Source organism: Suillus paluster (genome assembly GCF_016628075.1).
Source record: "Suillus paluster strain FC165 chromosome Unknown EDB91scaffold_38, whole genome shotgun sequence".
Classification (NCBI taxonomy): Eukaryota; Fungi; Basidiomycota; class Agaricomycetes; order Boletales; family Suillaceae; genus Suillus; species Suillus paluster.
Window position 1 is genome coordinate 32014 of NW_024537598.1, and position 21400 is coordinate 53413.

The 21400-nt window shown below is 43.9% G+C and overlaps 5 protein-coding genes across 5 annotated transcripts; 1 reads left to right on the forward strand and 4 right to left on the reverse strand.

The window, feature by feature from the left end:
- Window positions 1–337: 337 nt before the first annotated feature.
- On the reverse strand, window positions 338–568 carry EDB91DRAFT_1249921 (uncharacterized protein; the record flags this gene model as incomplete). The annotated part of the gene is made up of 2 exons (XM_041323155.1): window positions 338–374; window positions 441–568. The coding sequence occupies 2 exons, from the start codon at window positions 566–568 to the stop codon at window positions 338–340; spliced, it is 165 nt and encodes a 54-aa protein (XP_041175662.1).
- A 6127-nt stretch (window positions 569–6695) lies between these two features.
- EDB91DRAFT_1083289 (uncharacterized protein) lies at window positions 6696–7555 on the reverse strand (the record flags this gene model as incomplete). Its single annotated transcript, XM_041315605.1, has 4 exons — window positions 6696–6808; window positions 6863–7026; window positions 7145–7439; window positions 7477–7555. The coding sequence occupies 4 exons, from the start codon at window positions 7553–7555 to the stop codon at window positions 6696–6698; spliced, it is 651 nt and encodes a 216-aa protein (XP_041175663.1).
- Window positions 7556–8188: 633 nt separating this feature from the next.
- On the forward strand, window positions 8189–8665 carry EDB91DRAFT_1249924 (uncharacterized protein; the record flags this gene model as incomplete). Its single annotated transcript, XM_041323156.1, has 1 exon — window positions 8189–8665. The coding sequence occupies one exon, from the start codon at window positions 8189–8191 to the stop codon at window positions 8663–8665; it is 477 nt and encodes a 158-aa protein (XP_041175664.1).
- A 3038-nt stretch (window positions 8666–11703) lies between these two features.
- On the reverse strand, window positions 11704–12434 carry EDB91DRAFT_1238020 (uncharacterized protein; the record flags this gene model as incomplete). The annotated part of the gene is made up of 2 exons (XM_041321657.1): window positions 11704–12160; window positions 12418–12434. The coding sequence occupies 2 exons, from the start codon at window positions 12432–12434 to the stop codon at window positions 11704–11706; spliced, it is 474 nt and encodes a 157-aa protein (XP_041175665.1).
- Window positions 12435–13673: 1239 nt separating this feature from the next.
- EDB91DRAFT_1031031 (uncharacterized protein) lies at window positions 13674–14159 on the reverse strand (the record flags this gene model as incomplete). The annotated part of the gene is made up of 1 exon (XM_041312719.1): window positions 13674–14159. A coding segment is annotated over one exon (486 nt), but the record flags the coding sequence as incomplete, so codon positions are not given.
- Between the last annotated feature and the right edge of the window lie 7241 nt (window positions 14160–21400).

A 21400-nucleotide genomic window follows, 5' to 3' on the forward strand; every position in this document is an offset into this window, starting at 1 on the left:
ATATCACCCGTGGTTTCTCCGATTGGCTCCCCTACTCCACGGGCTAGAACAATCTCACTTCCCAAAGAAGAACCAGTTGGAACTTGGGTTTCTGTTTAGTTACCGTCTTACTCAGTCGCTTATATATCATGACATCATACTTAGTCATCCACAGTATCGTACGACTCTTTTCTCATTGGCTGATTTCTTTCAAACTCCTATTCAAATGTTATGTATAAAAGTAGGTTAGTTAGTGTAAGTACTCCTTAGACTTAACCTCTTTGTTCTCTACTATTGTAGTAGGCCTAGACGTTCACGCTCAATACTATCCGTTCTCATCATCATCCTTGACTGAGTCCTAGTGGTTGTTGTCAGACTTTGCCATTCGGTGAACTCTGGTCATAACAGAGAGATGAACAAACCTTGAGTGTTCAGTTGTGATTTGCTCCAGGTCCACATACAATGATACCTCTTCTGCCCCATGACTAAATGAAAAACCCTCTTCCCCAGGAGGAGGAAACATAGTGTCAACATCCATGGTGTAGGAGGCAAGGTCATGTCCATCTGGTGGGGTAGAGGTGTTTGGCATGGACTGCTGGTTTTCAGCACTCAACAACCACTCCTATTCCCTCAAAGACATCTCTAGAGCATGCTGTTAGTACAGAATCAGGAGTGTAGCGAGTCCTACTTTTGAGAAGTGATGCTTGAAGTGCATGGGCCTCTTGTTGATGTTTTTGAATGGCGCCCGCAAATTGCTTTTGAGGTTTGGATCCCCCAACATACATGGTACACTTTCTTGAAACACCACCTACAGAATGACGTGTTGTATGCCCCATCATCTTATAGGACTGGCTGTCGGTGTTGTTGTTGTTGTTGTTGTTGTTGTGAAACTGCGAGTCAGTGTGGTGGAAGAAGTGAGAAGTACAAATTCCCGCGTACCTCCTTGGTGTAAATCAATGTGAGTATGTATGAGCACATGTTAGTGCATAGAGAAGGTGTAGATCCCAATGAGAGTGTGTGTAAAGGAATAAAAATAATACTATAGAATAAAGGAAGAACAATTATGAGGATATGAGTTTGCTGTTGTTGACGACGAGAAGACAGGTGGCAGTGTCCAGCACCAGCGGGTGTGCACCAGTGGTGCTCCCTATGGAAAGAATACAAGTAATGGGCTATAGCACTGCTGGTGTGCACCGGCAGTGCTCCATACAAACAAGTTTAGGCTTTATTAAGTGTTACTAAGATTACCATAGGGCCAGTTGACTAACTAGGTAATGTGGGAAACATAGGTGAATGTCAGAGTGATCAGCATACCCACATTATCAGGTGCAGCATTTTGATCAGACATACAATTCATCTAAAACATCATATTCATCAGACATGACAGCCTATCAGATTGATGGGTGCTCATGAATGTCTGATCTTTAGCTTATCAGATGGGTCAGTGAGTCATTCTGTCAACAGTGCCTTAAGCTCAGGGGCTCAGGATACCCAGCCATACCTGCTCTATCAAAGTAATCAATCTGTGTAGCCATAGCTGATTTTTCAGATTGCCAGAGGGACCAGTGAATCATCCTGTCAACACTGCCTTTGGCTCAGGTACCCAGCCATATCTGCTCTATCGAGATACTCTGTCTATGCAGTTCAACTGAATCCTCAATACTATCTGAATAACAGGCCTGGCAAAATGTCATAATGATCCTTAGTCCAGCCTACCTGAATATACTAGACAGTCAAGCAAATCAGCAAATCAGCAGCCTCATTGGGATACTATAAACAATGACAAATAAGAGTAATTCAAGTATTAGGCCATCAGTGAGATATCAGAACCAGAATCCGACTGAGAGTCTACATCTACACATGCAGTTCGACCATTCACACCCTCACCCCTAGTCTGTAACTGTGTATGGCAAGTTGGTCATTTCCAATGAGCATCAATGAATGGAGCAGCACCCTTGAAGATCTTCTTCCATTTATGATGAGTGGGACCATCAATGGACTCCATGATGAGCTCTGTGCTGTAGCTCCAGAGTCCTTCTGCAAATTGTCACTGAGAAGTCTTGGTTGGTTGAATAAATTTCCCCGTTGTCATATACCGGATCCAAGCACCTCCAATACCACCTGTGAACATCCCCACCCCTGGTCCAACCCCCTGTTTCCTCATCCGCTCCATTCCTCCTTCTCCGACAATGCACAAAGTGCATCTCAGCAGGATTAGCCCTGCTACCTCCGCCCGACCCCGTTCTGCTCCTCCGACTACTACCCCTATGTCCTCCGACACTATACCCCTTCCATCCGACCCTATCTGGGGTTCCGCTCCTCCGCCCTATCAGTCCACCCAATCCTACTCCTACTCCCTCCACTTTCTGACCCACTCGGATCCTTCAGTTCCGCTCACATTGCCCTACCTGACTATTAGTCCGCCCAACTGCCTCACTGGTCCACTCCTAGACTAGGAACCACTCAACTGGTCCTATCCCCATTTAGTATCATAGTTCCGCTTTTTGGATCACTGGTAATCCCTATACCCTAGTGATTATTGATCCGTCGCGTACATACTTTTCTCCGAGCCTTATTCTCACATGTCTCAGTCATCTTCTTATCCTGTACACTCAGCACATAGCCTTCCGCTATGCTATGCTAATTACTTAGAGTATATAAACATATGTACATCTGTCTGTAGATACTCAGTCTGAATATTACCTTTTCTAAGCCCTGCTCTTCTGTTCTTTGACTTGGGCCTGATCCTAGTCAACTCCTGATAGCCAGCCTAGGGGATTGACTCCCTAGGTCAGCCACCCTCCAATCCTCCAATCCTCCAATCCTCCATTCCCCCATTCCCCTGTTTCTCCGTTTCCCTGCTCCTCTGTTCCCCCATTCCCTCATTCCCCCATTCCCCCGTTCCTCTGCTTGTCCGACTTCCCATGTGTCGGAACTAAACCCCGCACTCTTGCATCCTGTTAGATACCGTGCCGACTCAGGAAGCAGAGGGGTCGGGGCTTGGCTTCAGCTCATGTGCTGTGCCCTTAGCCGAGTACGTGCCCCGAATTTGGAGTGGGTCCGACGTTGTCCGATGGTAGGACAATTGGTCCGCTTTGGTCTGCTCTGAGGGTCGGGGAGTAAGAGCTACTAGCGGTGGGCCGACTAGAAGCGGAGCGGAGAAGGTGGGGAGTGATGCGGAGAGGGGATAGGAGCAGGGGAATGTTGGTAGGGGCAGGAAAGGCGGAGGATAATGCAGAGGGGCGAAGGAGGATATTTGATAGGGGCAGAGTAATAAGGGGAAGACTTAGCACAGCTCTAAGTTGGAGCGGAGGGTCAGAGGGTCGGAGGTGACAACAAGTTGAGACTTGTGTCCAGGGGAGGCAAGGTTCTACTGAGAATTCTCACAGGATATAACTGTGAGAAGACAAGCAATATTAAGACTGAGGAAAAATATCTAAGTACATGATATGTTATATACTACTATGTATGAGGCAGTGATCAGGATAACTATGCAGTAATGCTATGTACCAAGGATATAGTTTGTAAGTATTTTACATAGGTGAAGACATAAGTCGGGGCGGATATCAATATGTATGCATCGGATCAGCAATTGAGCGGTAATAGGAATTACCAGTCATCCGGAAGTAAGGGTCTATGTACCAATAGGGAAGGCATATATCTAAAAGGGGAAAGAGCTCCAGTTGAATGGAGAGGTTATGGAAGGGGACCGGTTGAGCAGTTGAGCGGAAGTGTAGGGCGGAATGCGGACTTGTGATAGGACGGAGCGGAGGATGAATGGGGTGGAGGGATCAGAAAGCGGAGCGGATATCAATATCAGAGCGGTCGGATCAGGTATATGACACATCTGTCCCCTCTGTTCCGCTCTGTGTCGGACTTCATCCAAGCAGTCCCTTCCACTCCACTCCTACTGTTGGTTCCAACCACAGTAGTCTCCCACATCCCTTCTGTCAGGTGGAAAAACCCCCACCCGACTTTCCTGCGCTCACCTAGTAGTCCATCATTCCTCTGAAGGAGGACCCCCGTTCCGACGTCCTGTCGGAACTCATAGAACTTGTGTCAGACTACATTCCGAAATTAGGGGCACGTACTCGGGTAAGGGGCGCAGCGTACGAGCTGAAGCCAAGCCCCTCAGACTCTGCTTTACCCCTGAGCACGGTCTTAACACCCGTCTTCCACATTTTCCACATTTGTTCAACCTATAGACAAGTATTGGCATGATGGTATTGAGCAAGGAATAAGACATACTGCAACTGTGGCAATAGACAATACACCCTTCGACATTTGCTCACAATGGTATTCAGTTGGGAGGCAGTGCACCTGCTCGAGATAGAGTGCAAACATATTGAGAATGCATTGATCTTCGAAAGCTCCATAATAATTCTGTCAATGACATCAGTAACTGACTCGGTATAAATAGTGGTACTTGCGTCAGGATTTTTATCATCTCTGCGATACTCTTTCCACATATAAGGATAGATTGGGGGATTGATGAAGACCTTTTGTCCTTTCTTGTTGAACCATGGGATTTGCTTGGGAACTATGTATGCAACTACTTGTTGCATCTCATCAGACATTCAGCCTTGTTCCTTGATATACTTTGTGATTACAATCATTTCATGCTCTCCAAAGTTGCTACGATAGTTGTATGCACATTGCATCAACTGCATAGTCAAAGTCGTTACAACAGCCTGCATGAGTCGAAGTGGAGTACTTACAATTTTGTATACTGGGTCCTTTGACTTGGAAACAGTGTGCTTGATGTCTGGCAATGCAAGGTCCCATATATTTTGCATCTCATCAGCAAAATCGGAGATATCCCACATGTTGTCAAGCATGGAAATAAAATCAATCCACATCGGAACAATGAGAGCATCAAAATTACGGTGTGAGCCTGAGGGAAGGTCATTCTTTGTGAATTTGACACGAGTATGTGGCATTCATGATGATTCATCATCACCGTCATTGCCGTCATCATCATCATCACCATTGTTATTGTCATCTTCGGTGTTATACTTGTTACTGTTGCATTTGGACTGTGGTGCATTTGTAACAAACTAGAAAGAACATCAGTGAAGTCAAAGAGCAAAAATAAACCTTACTTTGCCAGAGGGAGGATTGTATTTCCCTCATTGCCTCTGATGTCCTGTGGCCCTGTCATTACAATGCTCCCAATCCTCATTGCTGCTGTATCCATGATCCTTGAAGTGTGTTTTATCCCCAGCATTAGACTAGACAGACATGAATAAATGTGAGGGACAAAAGGAAGTTGAATTACCTTGCTGGAGCCAGTCTTCGATCAAACCAGTGTGGGGAACGTCCCCACTGTAGGCCCGTATCCCATATAATTCCCATGCCTTACCACCATCTTCCTGTGCATTCCACTACCATCCCGCTACCCATCCGCATCTTCCCCGAGCCATCCGCTACATGGAACCCAGCGGAACAATTGTGTACCACACGCATTATATCTGTTTAGCCTTCGGAACGTCCTCCATCCTGTCCTTGTCCTTCCATCCTCGCTGGTGAGTACTAGCTACGTTCCCCATATTACTAACATGTTCCTATCTGATTTCATATGTGTTACAGTACTTATACGGATCCTTCCACTACTCGGGACCAGTTCCTTATCTCACAGCCTCACCCGGTTGTAGCATAGCGCATTTCAGAACCCCTTCCTATATAGGTAGCAATGGATGGGATCTTAGTTTTTTACCTTCTGATAGACTTGACTCCACTTCCACTTGCAGAGTACTTCCCAGTACTCCACTCACTGTCTAAAATATCTTCCCAAATCTATTCCTGATCTCATTGCAATGTTCCCGCCCCTGTGAGTTCTGCTTGAAACACCCGACATCAGATCCGACGACTTGGAGCAAGTACCAGACACAAGCCTGGTCCGACTTTGCCCAATCATCCTCCTGCAGGCTTGTAGTTTCTTTTCACTCCATTAGTTCCCCATTTGTTCCATTTGTTCCCTGTTTTTTCTGTTTGTTCCGCGTTAGTTCTGTTAGTTCTGCGTAGTTCCGCATGTTGCGCATTAGTTCCACATGTCACACGCTGAGTTCTGCTCGTCGGGAACCTTCCGCATCTTTGTGTTCTCAGTCCTAGTAAGGAATGGAATCCTTCAGGTCGCTAGACAGAGTCTAGTCTTTGCTTTCCTCGCACTTATTTGAGGACCCACTACCCAGTAGCAATCCCCTCGGGACGAGTATTAGTCTCACACCCTTGTTAGACATCTGAATCACCCCAGAGTCTATTTTCCTCACCCACACCAGTTGCATGGAATTGGTTGTTGAGCCCTGATGTTTGGGAGTAGGGCGAGTGATTGTGTAACCAACTACTTTAAACTGAAAGGTCGCAATCAGTGAGATTAACGAGTTGCAGATCAAAAATATGCGCACCTTCCACATGTAAGGTCTTTCTCAGATTCTGGGTGGGTACCATCATCCTGTTCCTCACCATTATGCATGTCCTTGCCCTCCAAAGGAGGACGTGAAGGTGGACACAAAGGAGGACACAAAGGAGGACATGAAGGAGGATGTGAAAGAGGCTCATTGGGGGGTAGGGCGAGTTGATGTTGCTGTGGAGGTTGCTTGGGCTGCTTTGTTGGAGGGAGGATTCTAAAGTAAAGACAAATGAGTAGTTAGCACACTGAAAGATATGCACAAAGAAGAAAAGAAAAAATACCTTGATTACTTGAACCATCAAGGGTGTCAACAGAGGGTCTTGTTCTCCTTTATCAGGTTCAGGCGCCTCAGGCTGCTCATCATTATTGAGTTGTCCTCAAGACTGCCTGGATGGACAGTATTTCCGGATGCAGGTGAGCCTTAATTTTGAGTTAATCAATTGAAAAAATGAAGTCAAGTGAACTAATACATACCTGTTCCACTGGCAGCCTGCACAGATCTTGGTGCAGCACCAGGTTTTTGACTGTGATTTGGAACCTGCGTGGATATGACCTGACACCAGTTGTTAACCATGCCACTCCAGGGTGGTTGTGAGGAAACCAGAAGGTCATCCTGCTTGAGTTTTTTGCTGGAGGGCCTGCATTTCGATGGCAAGGGCGTTCACAGGAGGGAGCATGACATTGTCACAGTGTTGACAAGTGTTGATTGGTTGAAAGTCAGCTTTCTTGAGCGCTAATCAGATTATCATTACTCACTCTCCATCTTCACTGCCAGTGTGGCTCCTGCCCTTTTGCTGCTTCCTTCCAATGCCTCTGACATTGTCAACATCGCTGTCCACCACAACTACATCCTCCTCATTCTCTGCCCTGCCCTTCTGTTGCTCCATAGCCCTCTCTTTGGCAGCCTCAATATTTTTGCGCACCTTCTGAGCCTTGGTGACCTTAGCGCCTGGCTTGTTGGATCCTGCTGGTGAGTCGCTGTTTTGGACCCCATGTTCATTATTCTGATCATTGTCTATCAGCATCACATCCTCTATGATTGTCTCATCAGCTGGGTCCCCAAGTGCAGAGACTAATCCATCATGTACATATATCCCCTGCTTTGCTTTTTGCTGTTGACCTGGTCTTACTGCTCAGCTTTTGAGGTACCTTTGAGACCTTTGACATGGGGGGATGATTCACCTGCAACAAGTCTCGTCCATCCTTCTCCATCATCTCAAGCTTGAGCTAAGCTATTGCTTCTGTCACTACAGCTTTCTTAGCCTTCTGATATCTTCTTGGTGCTGGCTTCTTCATGGGGAGCTGATGGTCTCTGATGTTGTCCTTGTCATCACTGTCCTCTGTGTTCTGTTGTTGACTTGCAGGTAAGTCTACCTTGCCCAGATGCTTCAACTTGTTTGACAGACAAGTTGAAACCATTGTCAATAGTTAGGACGTGCTCACACCCATGTAAAAAGCAAGTTGAAGTTCTGCCACAGGATTCAACTATTAACTTCAGGTGCACACAACTTTCTCACAAGAAAACACTGTAAGTTGTTTGATGCTCTATGTTCAAGTTCTTTTGTCTCTGATCTGATATAATAAGCCAGACTTCAGCTCAAACACATAATGACTGAGCCAACCTCAGAATTCTGACCATACAAATACTATTGTGTCAACTCTAAAGTTTCCACCTGTCAATGTGGTTTCAAGACATTGGATGGATACCGACAGCATTGCAATGTCATACACATTGAACCTCTACGTCCCACCTGCCCTCATCAACATCCATTTGTCAATGACAAGAATGAGCTGGAAGAGATGCCTCAGGGCACCTACTTCACCTACCATCCAGTGTTAGATGGCACACCATGTGATGCTGAGGGCAATGATTCACCTCTGGACCACCCACCTCACCTAGAACACGATACCTGGCATCCTTTTCCTTCCCATGGCCATTTTGAGCTTGCCGACTTCATCTTCCGTCGCAATCAAATGCCTGCAAAACAAATAGACGACTTGATGCAGGTCCTTGCACATTTTGATGAGACTCACAGCCATCCACCTTTCAATAGCAACACCCATCTTTATGATACTATCAACTCGATCTCTTCACACAATGTTCAGTGGCAGTCATTGTCTCTCCAACATCCTGACTTTGAGATACTCCAGAATGATCCTAACACTGCTCCATGGAAACATGTTGAGTATGATGTTTGGCATCGAGACCTGCATGAGCTGCTGCAAAACCAGCTTTCAAACCCTGAGTTTGCTGGAGGCATTGATTATGCACTGTGACAAGTCTTTTGCGAGCAGGGTCAGTGGGTATGAACAGATCTCATGACCAGAAATTGGGGATGGGGCCAATGTGTGAGTGACCAGTTGTAATTTGTGGGCCAGTGTTAATTAATATGATTGTAGAATACCCTTGCAGATGATCCAGACTGTCATGGTGCTATTTTCATGCCAGTTATTCTCAGCAGCAACAAAACTACAGTCTCTGTAGTGACTGGTCAAAATGATTATTATCTGTTATATGTATCTGCCGGCAACCTTCACAACATCATTCAATGTGCACATTGAGAATCTGTGAGTTTGGTTGGTTTTTTATTGATTCCCAAGAGTACGTTCCATTTGAATATGATACAAATATCCATTAACCATGCATCTATTAGCTGAACAAGGTCATAATGGAAGCAAAGAGTTTTGAAACTTCCACCGTCATCTATTCCATGTATCATTAAGGGCAATTCTTGAATCTTTTGTCATGCAATGGAAAAGCCAGAGATTGTTAAGTGTGTGGATGGCCACTATCAACATGCAGTCTATGGTCTTGGACCTTATATTGCAGATTATCCCGAACAACTGTTGTTATTGTGCGTTCTTCAAAACTGGTGTCCACAGTAAGTCAGTTTCTGCTGCTCAAAGAGTACACTTCAAATCTAATCTGTACTAGGTCATTGACAGTGGGATTGCTGATAAAGATCACACCTTCATACAAAAACTCTCAAGCAGGATTTTTTGGCACTAGACATGTGGTTCAGGTGGGGTATCATTGATGATATTTTGGTAGGCCTTATCTTGTAGTAGTAGTACTCAAGTCTTATTGAGTTGCAATAATTTTGTAGCCCTTTACAACATATTTTCTGTGTGCCAATATCCATGAACTTCTTGCCCCCAATATTCTTCATCAGATTATCAAGGGCACCTTCAAAGACCATCTCGTCAAGTGGGTTGATGAGTACCTTAGGATAACATATGGCAAAGCACAAGCTGAGTTGATATGGGCTGATATTGATCATCAGTACTAAGTGATATCTAGTTGTTTCCTGAATTATTGTATTGACCTAGTAATTGCTAATTTGAACACTCAGTTGTTCTTCACCAAAGACACCAGCATATAAGGCCTAGGTGGAGGTTTAGGTTTAGAATTGTAACATGGATCCTTCCAGTAAGCTCTATCTCTCCTGTATTACAGCATTGATCTTTGACTCATTGATACTGAAACAGCCAATATCATTGATGAATCAGAAGATGAAGATGATGCAGAGGTGAACTTCTTTGGCATAGGCTCTGGTGGTGGAGCAGTAACCATGGTAGGTGACTGTTTGCCTTCTAGACTCAGACTTGAAGCTGAGCCCAAATTCAAATCTGTTTGGCACCTGGCACAATTCTGACCTTACTCCATGAGGCATCTAATTCCCTCTCTTTGGTAATTAATGTGCACATCCCAATCTGGTTTGCCTATGTAGGCATTGCTAATGCCAATCACTAGTCCAAACCCACTATCAGGGCTGAGGCTTCTCATGGGGCTTTCCGCACCCTCACATTCATGGTCAGAGTATGAAGATGTTTGAGTGATACTGCAGTCAGCCAGGGTGACCATGATGTGTACTTGTGGCAGCGAACCAGCTGGCTGTGATTTACTTTTTTTGGTGCATGATGGTTCAAACTGCCACTACACCACGTCAATTCATACTGATAGCAGAGGTATTTTGTACCATACTCATCTTAATATCCTGTGATTTGTTCTATCCTATATGCACCACTTTGAACAACATCAGGAAACCCGAGTTTTCCCTGATTTGGCTGATGTGACTGTATGACATGACTGGTCTGATGTCAGATCTATTAGAGCATTAGGATGTCAAACTAACAGCCAATTAGTAATATCATATACAAAATGATCACAGTCCAACAGAATATTATAATGGTCAAACATATCAGACAAAGTAGTCAATCTTATTCATAGACTATCATGGTTGTCAAACACAGCAGGCTAAGTAGGATATTAGTCTCTCAGGACCACTGGCCAATGAAACTTATCAGACCATGTCAGAATGCAGTTATGACAGAATTTTAATATTGTTAGACCTACCAGATATATCATAAGCACAGATATATAACATAACTGGTTAGTCAGACACATCAGTGTGATCAAACACTCAGATATTCAACCTATCTGATGGTGCAGACACCTCAATAACAGCAGAACCCCAGTCTGGCATGTGTTTCCAGTCATCATAATGTCAATGTTAACAGATTCAAATGATATCAGACAACTCAGCTACTTCAATGCAATTCTGCAGTTCTAGTCTCTCCATGTATCAGAATATCAAGTATATCAAGTCTCTCATTCTATTCATATCTCAGCTGCTCAGAGCATCCAAGCTATCAGTGACACTTGTATCAGCAAAATCTCACATGTCCTTTTCAGTCTTATTGTGTCATGTGTGTCAGTGGGTGGAGATGGTGGTAGGTTGTCTGTGCCATCAAGGAGAGACTCTAAGAGAGCAGCGAGTGGGTGCCTGCACCATAATAAAGGTCAGAAATGAGAGGGGTGCATGGCCTCACCAATCCCAAACTCTCTTCATGCCCCAAAACCACACAAATCCCAAACTTTTTGCCTTAAAAACCATACTACCTGGCAGGTCAGGCAGCAGAGTTGGGAGGGTAGAACTTTTTGCCCCCAAAACCATACAAACCCAAAACTTTTTGAGATATTCTGGTGGTCAGTACCCATGGTGCAGATTTTGTCCCTGAGTTCTTCCGAGTTGCTCTACTTCATCCACTCCTCCCATCATCTCCAGCAGTCAGGTAGACTGGAACAAAAACACATGTTCAGCTCTATAGGGTCCAAGGCCACTATTTATGCATTCACATACACATCAAACCCTTGAGGCAAAAGTGCTTGGAAGCAAGCCAAAACTTGTTTGCCCCTGTCCTCACACTAAAGGTAAGATGGCCTACCTTATGACCTGCAGAGGGTATACCCATGGGTATCTAGTATGTAGTAATACAAATACTAGCTAGTAGCTACTAGTACTAGTATTGAATCAAAAGGCAATTTCAAAGGCATGATAATCTGAAAACTTATTGACATAAAAGGTCACAAAAGCAAGTAAAGAATCAGAATGTTGCATATTATGATCAATGTAATTATTATCATAGATAGGAATCAAGTGTGCTGGATGCAAAATTGTGTCCAAGTGAATTACTGAAATAAGACGCTGACCATTGGCATCAAACTCTGGCTCAAGCATCCACATACCAGTGTTAGGACATGGCTGATCACCAATAGTTTCAAACCAACGGACAAGCACACAAGGATAATCAACTCCACGAAAGTAAAAAGAGAAAAAGAGAATGACTTGAGCAACATACAGACTGTGGAATCCTGGTAATGTAGGGTCATGTTCAACAAAAACACAGTCATGACAAGCAGGTCCATTATTCCAAGTTGGTGTTGAGTGGATGATATGACATAGCATACCATTGACTCCACAAATATCACTAGGAGCATAAAATGATGCAACTGCAGAATGAAAAATATGTACCTTGCCATTGAAGTCTGGACAAAGGGACACATCCATCTCACGCCCAGGGATAGGATGATCAGGATTTCACTGATCATGTAGGAATTGGCATACAAGATCATGGAGATTTAGAACACCAATGAATTAGCCAATAGCCTGTAACCGAGTTGGATGATGAAACACTCATTGACATTCTACTCAATGAATGTGCTCAAAATAATGAACAAATTACACACCTTGATCTTTCTCATCTGCAAATGCATCTGTCAAATCTTCATCATCTCAACAATTTTCATCATCCAGATCACCAATAGAGTCAGAGTCAATAGCAATGGTATTAGTTGGCAGTAAAGGATGGCTAAGAAGGCCTGCAGCAAACTTCTCAGCCCAAAATTGAGCAAGTTTATCAAGACGTTGATTAGTCACAAGCATTTGACCTAGTGCAAGATAGCCACTGGATTTTCACCAAGGCTCCTTGACAGCCTTGGAATGCTTTAACTCAGTAAGAGAGGAACATAAACCATTTGGTGCACCAAATTGTTGGATCAGATAACAATAATGGCAAAGAGAGTGTTGACAAGGCAAGGAGACCCCATTAGGTCTAACACCTGTGTCCACAAAGATGCTTCACTTGTTATGAAAGCGTAGGAGGACAGCATCAAGAGCATTTAGATCACCTTTATTCAGACTTGAATGTCAGACTATATAGCAGAAGTCCAAAAAGGCACTAATTGCTTGAACCATTTTATCTGGGACATGGCCAGCAATGGCTGGTAGAAAGACCTGTAGCTCATGTATTAGAAACCAGAGTAACTGAATAAAATTTTGTTTTTACCTTCATTAGTACCTTTGAATCATCACCCATCCACTACTTGAATCCTCGGCACTGTATCTCATCAATAGTCACCAGTCACCAGCAATATCATACTCATCAGTCATCAGACCCACCACCCAAGTACCTCACTTTCAGATACTGCTGTATGAGCACATGAATCAGAACAGGAGTGATAAGCATCTCCATTGAATCAATCATCACCATCACCTTCAGAGTAGTGAGAGATACAAAAAATGGTGCAGCTGCAAGAGTAAATGTAAGTTTTGTGAGAAACATTGTGAATATATATATAGTAGATATTCTCATAATGCATGGGGTCGGGACCATGAAAATTTTATGCATTATGAGCTATATGCAACACCAAATATATCACGTTATTGTGACATTCATGACCTTCACCAAATGTGTGACAGTAAAGTATCTGCAAGTATATGTATTATACTGAGAAAATTTGATCTAAAGAAGCCTGCATTGCAGTCATTAGTTGTTTTTGTTGTAGGCTAGCATGGAAAATGCAAAGTTGTGATGACAAGGCCAGAGAAAACTGAGGGTCATCATACTGCATGCAGCCAACCTCAAGCTGCTGACACATATCAAGGATCTCTGTGTGTGTGATTGACAGATGCATGTCATTGTCGCTGTTGTCATCAGAATCAACTTCAATAACTTCATTTGCAGCAACAATCTTGTGACAGCCCTCATCTGCAATGGCTTCATCACCACCTTCAAACATCAAAAATTCTCCCATATCTCTCTCCTTGGCATGGTCCAAAATCTCCTCAAGTGATGGTAATTCACTGAAGATGCGGTTCCAAGTCTTGAGGTTGTTGACTGATTGCATAAGCTCAGCTTCAGCAGATGACAGCTGGTCAGGTCTTGGGCATGCAGCAGTGGGAATTGCAGGAATTGTGGGAATCCAAATTTTGAGGCCAGTGCAACAAGATGCTGCTTGCTTAAGTGCTTCAACAGCATTCAAAGCAATCTTGGTGTCTCCTTCAGCATCTATAACAGCTTTGAGTGCCAGTCTCCAATCAGAATCTAGGTAGCGCTCGCCAAGACAAGCCTGTAAGTCTCGCTCGGCATTTGGGAGGGACATTTCTGTCATTGCAAATATATAGACAATCTTCCATGCCACTGGATCAATGTGAGGTTGCAGATCACTGGCAGTTGTTGGATCACTGTCAAGACTTGATTTTGAGCACTGAAAAGTGGGAATGAAGCACAATTTGACTCACCACTGTATTTGGGTGTGATTCCAGTAGTGTTGGATGGTTTTGGACGTCACAGCATTCTATGCTTGCTTCGCCATTGTCATTCCTTCAAGAACATCTAGTTTGTAAATATTCTATTCTCTGGCTTTATTAAGATCAATAGCACAGGCACAAAAATTATGCTGATATATGGCCTTAAAGCATCAAATGATTCTAGCATTGCATGGCTGCACAAATGGTGTCATATTGGGCTGAAAAAACTCAAGATCAATATTTGATGGCTGATATGAGATGCTGTGCATGGTGAAATTGTCAATAAACAAACAAATGTGCAGTTTCTATTGTTTCATTTGAAGATCAAGCCTTTTAATCTATCTAGTTCACCAAGTTTAGTGTCAATAAAGTGGAAAGATCATAGCCACATACTCCTCAAATAGAGATGATGTCATCCATGCCTTCTTATTGTTCCAATAATACAATCCATGTTGTTCTGGTGACTGTTTCTTGAAGCATTGTGGTTTTGTTGCTCTACCAATGAAGAATGGCTCCACCTTCTCACTTCCGTCTGAATTGCAGGCTAATCCAATAGAGATGTGGAATTTTTCTTTCTTCTTTCCACTCATCTGTTGTGTTGCAAGGCCATAGTCAGGGGGTGCACTATAATCATTAATCAGGCACTGAAGGTTAGGGAACAGAATGCACACTCACTATGGATGTTACAGTAATATGAGCGTTACATGTTATTTCATTCTCTTCATTCTGTTGACCACCGACATGTGGCTAAACTGTGTAAACCCGTCTAAGACCTGGACCATGGTTACAATTCTATTCTTTAGAAGAAGCTGTGGCTTCTCCCGAACCCTATGCCCTACCCTTGCCTTTACCACTGTATCAGTTCTATCTTTGATGGGGATTCCCCATGCCCTTTGCCCTTACTGTTCAACTGGTACTTCTTACCCTTTCCTGATTATGACTCATACATACCCTTGACCCTTACCAATGCTTCGGTACTATCTCCGCTTACGCTTGACCTTTACCATTATCTTGGTACTGCCTCCGCATATCCTGTACCCTTACCATTCAACTGGTATCTCACCTTATGTATATATACCACTTATCTTGTAGATAGATTCTCATCTTGTACTTGTCTTTGGGTCTGAACTTCTCTTACCTAAGAGAACTCCCTCTGTGCAAAGAACCATCTTCTCTTGAGATGATACTTTTGAGTTGAACTTCATTCTCTTGTATTGTATCCTTGAGACTTGTCATATACTGGATCCGAGCACCTCCAATACCACCTATGAACATCCCCACCCCTGGTCCAACCCCCTGTTTCCCTGTCCGCTTCATTCCTCCTTCCCTGACAATGCACGAAGTGCATCTCAGCAGGATTAACCCTGCTACCTCCGCCCGACTCCGTTCCACTTTTCCAACATTACCCCTATGTCCTCCGACCCCATACCCCTTCCATCTGATCCTATCTGAGGTTCCGCTCCTCTGCCCTATTGGTCCGCACGACCCTACTCCTACTCCCTCCGCTTTTCTGACCCGTTCGGTTCCTTTGGTTCCGCTTGTGTTGTCCCACCCAACTATTAATCTGTCTGACCACCTCACCGGTCCACCCCTAGACTAGGAACCACTCAACTGGTCCTATCCCCATTTAGTATCATAGTTCCGCTTTTCGGGTACCCGGTAATCCCTATACCCTAGCGATTATTGATCCGTCGCGTACATACTTTTCTCCGAGCCTTATTCTCACATGTCTCAGTCATCTTCTTATCCTGTACACTCAGCACATAGCCTTCTGCTATGCTATGCTAATTACTTAGAGTATATAAACATATGTACATCTGTCTGTAGATACTCAGTCTGAATATTACCTTTTCTAAGCCCTGCTCTTCTGTTCTTTGACTTGGGCCTGATCCTAGTCAACTCCTGTTAAAGCCGGCCTAGGGGATTGACTCCCTAGGTCAGCCATCCTCCAATCCTCCAATCCTCCAATCCTCTGTTCCCCCATTCCCCCATTCCCCCATTCCCCCATTCCCCCATTCCTCCATCCCTCTGCTCCTCTGACTCCCTGTGTGTCGGAACTAGACCCCACACTCTTGCATCCATCCCCTCCGTTCCGCTCTGCCTGTTTCCCCATCTGCTTCATCCCTCCTTCTCCAATAATGCATGTAGTGCATCTCAACAGGACTAGCCCTGCTACCTCCACCTGACTCTGTTCCACTCCTCCAACACTACCCCTATTTCCTCCAACTCTGTACTCCTACCATCTGCCCTTATCTGGAGCTCCACTCCTCCACTCTGTCGGTCTGCCTGATCCTACTCCTACTCCCCCAACCATTTCCACTTTTCTGACCCACTTCATTCCTTCAGTTTCCCTTGTGTTGGCCTGCCCAACTATTAGTCTGCCCAACCACCTCACCAGTCCACTTCTAGACTAGGAACCACTCAACTGGTCCTACCTCCTTTTGGATCACCAGTAATTCTCGTACCTGAGTGATTATTGATCTGTTGTGTACATATTGTTCTCTGAGCCTCTGACTCATATGTCTCAGTCATCTTTCTAGTAATTCTGTACACTCAGTACATAGCTTTCTGCTATGCTATGCTACTTACTTCAAGTATATAAACATATGTACATCTGTCTGTAGATCTTTAGTCTGAATATTACCTTTTCTAAGCCCTGCTCTTTTGTTCTTGGACTTGGGCATTTCCCTTGTCAAACTCCTATTTGCTGGCCTAGGGGATTGACTCCCTAGGTCAGCCACCTTCTCTGCTCAGCCAACTTCCTGTGCCTCAGCCACCTTTCCTGCACATCAGACTTGAGCCCAGGGCTCTTGTACGTCTGTCCTCTTTGTTTCTGCTCTGCTTTGGACTTTATCCGAGCAGTTCTTTCCGCTCCGCTTCTACTGTTGGTTCTGACCACAGTAGTCCTCTGACTCTCTCCTGTCGGGTGGTCCAACCCCCACCTGACTTTTCCATGCTAAATATGGTAGTCCATTGGCCCTCTGAAGAGCCTCTGCTCTGATGTCCTGTTGGAGTATGTAGCACTCATATCAGACTACAATCTGAAATTAGGGGCACATACTCAGGTAAGGGGTGCAGCGCATGAGCTGAAGCTAAGCCCCTCAGAATCTGCCTTATCCCTGGGCATGGTATTAACAGTCATACAACAACGCAAGTGACGTTTAGGCTCCCATTCTTATCCAAATATTATCCTCAAATTTGACACAACATTCTTGGTCAGATGCCCCCAGCTCGAGCAAAGTAGGTCTCCTTTTCAGAGCCACTGTCAATAACTGCCACTAACCTAATATACTAGTAAAGCAAAGCGTAGTATTCATCCCAAATGCCCAGCCCCAAAGCCTACCCCGCCTTTCAAACGCCCGGCCCCCAAGCCTATCCCACCTTTCAAATGCCCTGATAGTGATCATGTAGCACGTGGATGGGGTCCACACTGTTATACAAGTATAACGGTAAGTTATATGAAAACCTTGATACCGCTGAATGCTGACTAGTCCGCAGAACCCCATACCAGGTGACGAATCTGCGAAAATGTCCCCCATCTCCTCCCAAATAACTGGCAGACTAATGGAGTTGAAGGAGCACCAGATTCATATCGTCGAATTTTTGAACCCGGATGGAGCTCATGTCGCCAGTAAGGACCTAGAACTACTTGAGAGGAGATTGGACGGATCCCTAGTCCCCATACCAGAATCTCGGATGTTCCCCTCCTTCACCCACTTATACTTCATTGCCTTGGACGACAGGGTTTATGAAGTACGTTTTGGCAATCACATTGTTTCCACCATTTCCTTCCCGTGATTGAGTACAGTGGTGGTGAGAAACAAAGCAATAAACTGATTAATCATGAGATAGGGATGAAATCATTGCATGACTGCCTGTCATATACCAGATTTGACCACTTCTGACATCTCTCGCATCTTGGTCAGTTTACTTCCCTTATCAGTTACATTCAACTGAACCTTTCCCCATTGAGTATATATTTTCTCCTTTCAGTACATAGCCATCTCTTTCAGATCATTGGTCATTCCTATAGCTGTCTGATTATTGATCTGTCTCATACATACTCAAACTCCAGACACAAGTCTCACATTGTTGTCACCTCCTTTCCTCCGTTCCAACTTAGAGCCATTCTCTAGGTCTTCGCCTCTCATCCCCTCCACATTCGAATTTGGGGCACATACTTGGCTAAGGGCATAGCACAAGAGCTGAAGCTAAGCCCCAACACCTTTGCTTCTCCATCCAAGCACAGTATCTAATACTGCCAGAATTCATTCATTGCGTGAAGTGAATAACTACTCAGGTTACCTTAACATTTTCCAGATGACTCTCAAGCTCTGTTGAGTACATTTTTGCAGATAAATCAGAATAAATCAAAAAGGGATCCATTATACAGTCATGATGATCCAGTGGGAGATGTCTCTGTGCAGCAAACAACAATTCCCCTGTCAGCATGCCATAGATGTATTTGATGCTGGCAGGGACAGGGGTCAATGTCTGGTCTCCTCAGGGGTAGAAGAGAATTTGGCTGTTCCCCAAGTGAGTTGATGCCCTACTGTATATGACACCATTGAACTTAAGTGTGGCATATAGTATTGCTGTCTGTTGTCTCAGGAGGGTATATAGGTCATTAGACACAGTACTAGTCATTGCACAGTTGAGCACCTGAATAACATCATTCATGGGGTCCTCAGCAAACTCTTGGCTGGAATGTTTAGTGCTCTTAGGTGCATATACTCTATCAAAGATGTCGCTACACTCTTGAATAACAGGAAGATGATCTGGTTGAACAAGCCAGTGGCAAAACATTATAATCTTGACATATGAATGAAGCATTTTGTTCTCTAGCTCCCCTTAGAGACCATTAGTCCACTTGCTTGTTCCATATTCTCATAGTGACCTACAAAATTTGTGATTTACAGGAAGCCATTGGAGTATTCTAATCAGGTGCTCAAAAGGAAAACACCACCACAAGGGGGCAGGACCAAATAGGAGTAGGTAGTCATATATATGGAAAGCTACATGGTGGTTTGGATGCAGAGAGGAGGTAGGATGGATCTCCTTTAACTTTCTGGTGTAACCAACAATGTACAAACAATAGGTTTGTGCCCTTCTTGCAGTCATCATTCAAGCACATGCAGCATAAACTGCACAGACCAGTTCTATAGTATGATCAAGAATAGTTCTGAGGTGGGCAGTGAGTTCAGGAGAAGAGTATGAAGTATCGGCTTCCCAAAAGCTTATAAGGGCAATGGGAAGGTAGACTATAATGAGTGTTTGTTATTTATCAGTCTTGAGTGTCCCAGCAGATGCCTCACCAAAATTACTTGAAACTGAACCCAACCAAGTAGGGATGAATGTATCTTTGAAGTCAAACCAAGGAGACTACAAATGTGATATGGGACTAGGAGGCCTTCTAGTACATTGGATCAAAAATAAGTAGGGTTTGGATAGCATACTTTTTCAGCCTGGTACCCCTGATTAGGCCATGTGTGAACCAAATGGATTACAGTGGTAGCCTCTGACATAAATGCATTACCATGGTATACATATTCAATGCCATAGAGTGTAAATAGCTTGCTGTCTTAGGATAGAGTAGCTATGCCACTTGGGGTGCTGCTGTCTTTCATATACTATAATAGAACATTAGCTTTATTATGATATCCATCATAGCAACTCCAGTGAATGCCAAGGTGATGGAGAAGTAACTGCATGCTCACCAACATTTTGTTGAGTAAGTTTAGCTATTTTAATAGTAAGATTATGTTGTCAAAAGGTAATAAAAGCACACATGTATCCTATCAAAATAGATCTTCTTGCCTTCATTCTTTCTTTGGGAAAAATGGTAGGTGACCTGCCCATGGCTGAAGGGGTGTTGAGACAAGGATCATAGTATACCATCCCTTTAGGACACTGTCAACATATTAAAGTCAGCCACAATAACTTGATGTAATCTAAATGACTTACTGGGCCCAAGTCATTGTGCCTTTAGGCAAAGTATGCCAATAGTGGGTTGTCTGACTCATTCTGAAAAACACTGGAGGCACCATCACTTTCCCAACTTTCTATAGTGTTCATAGTTGCCTGAGCCATCTCCTCCACATCATTCCTGAAGTCAGCTGTGAGGTCCTCCAGCTGTATTCCTTTCAACCAGTACACTGGAGCATTACTTTGCCAATAGCAAATGTGGTGGTTACAATGCCTTTTTGAATGGAGGGTTTAAATAACCTGGTGTTGTGGTGTGGGATCTTGGTTTCTTTACCCAATTGGTGCTTTTCTGCACTCTGAAGCTAAGATGCTGCTTAAGACACTAAGTTGGCATTGGAGATGGTAGTGGACTCAAGCTTAAGAACTGGAATTTTGAGTAACACTAACTTAATATTTGCCCTGGACTGCACCCTTAGATATAGTAACCACAGCCATGAACACCAATAAAGGGGCTATGGAGGTAACAGTATGAGCAAACTTTCAGTTCTGGATGATAGAAAATATACTAGTGGGTGGCCAATGAGAGATGGAAAGGTTGATTATATATCAATGCAGTTGGTGGTGATGTAAAAGTACATATCACCTTACTACTACCATTAGTACATGTCTACAGTATGATTGCAAGAACACAACATATCTCCCAGCATCTTTCTCCCCATCATGCATAGTGCTTCCCTTTGTTCCTCTCAACTCAGGCATCAAGATATGGAAATGTATAAGACACTCCAATTGCAGAGTCAAGATCTCAAGTGATCCTCATTCAAGGCAAAGCTTGCAGATTCTTGAGTCTGGAGACACTGATATCCAGGAAAAGGAAGAAGATAAGGATGATACTAGTAGCAATCATAGTCTATCTGAAGACATACTGTTGTACTCCTTCTCCTAGGAGGCCATATGCCAGTAAATGTTGAGCTCTATCACAAGAACATGTTATGATTGCTCCTCCACCATCTTGCATTTGTTAATATCCTTCATACACAGCAGGCATCAAGATCTATGGTCTTGAGCTCCTCAAGCTGACACATATGCCCCCTTATCTAAAGAAATACCTGGGGAATTAAAGGGACCTGTAACATGTTCTTGGTATGTAGGATGGTGGGTATAACATGGATCAAGGCCATGGTCAACAAGGTAGTCCTACGCACAAGATGTT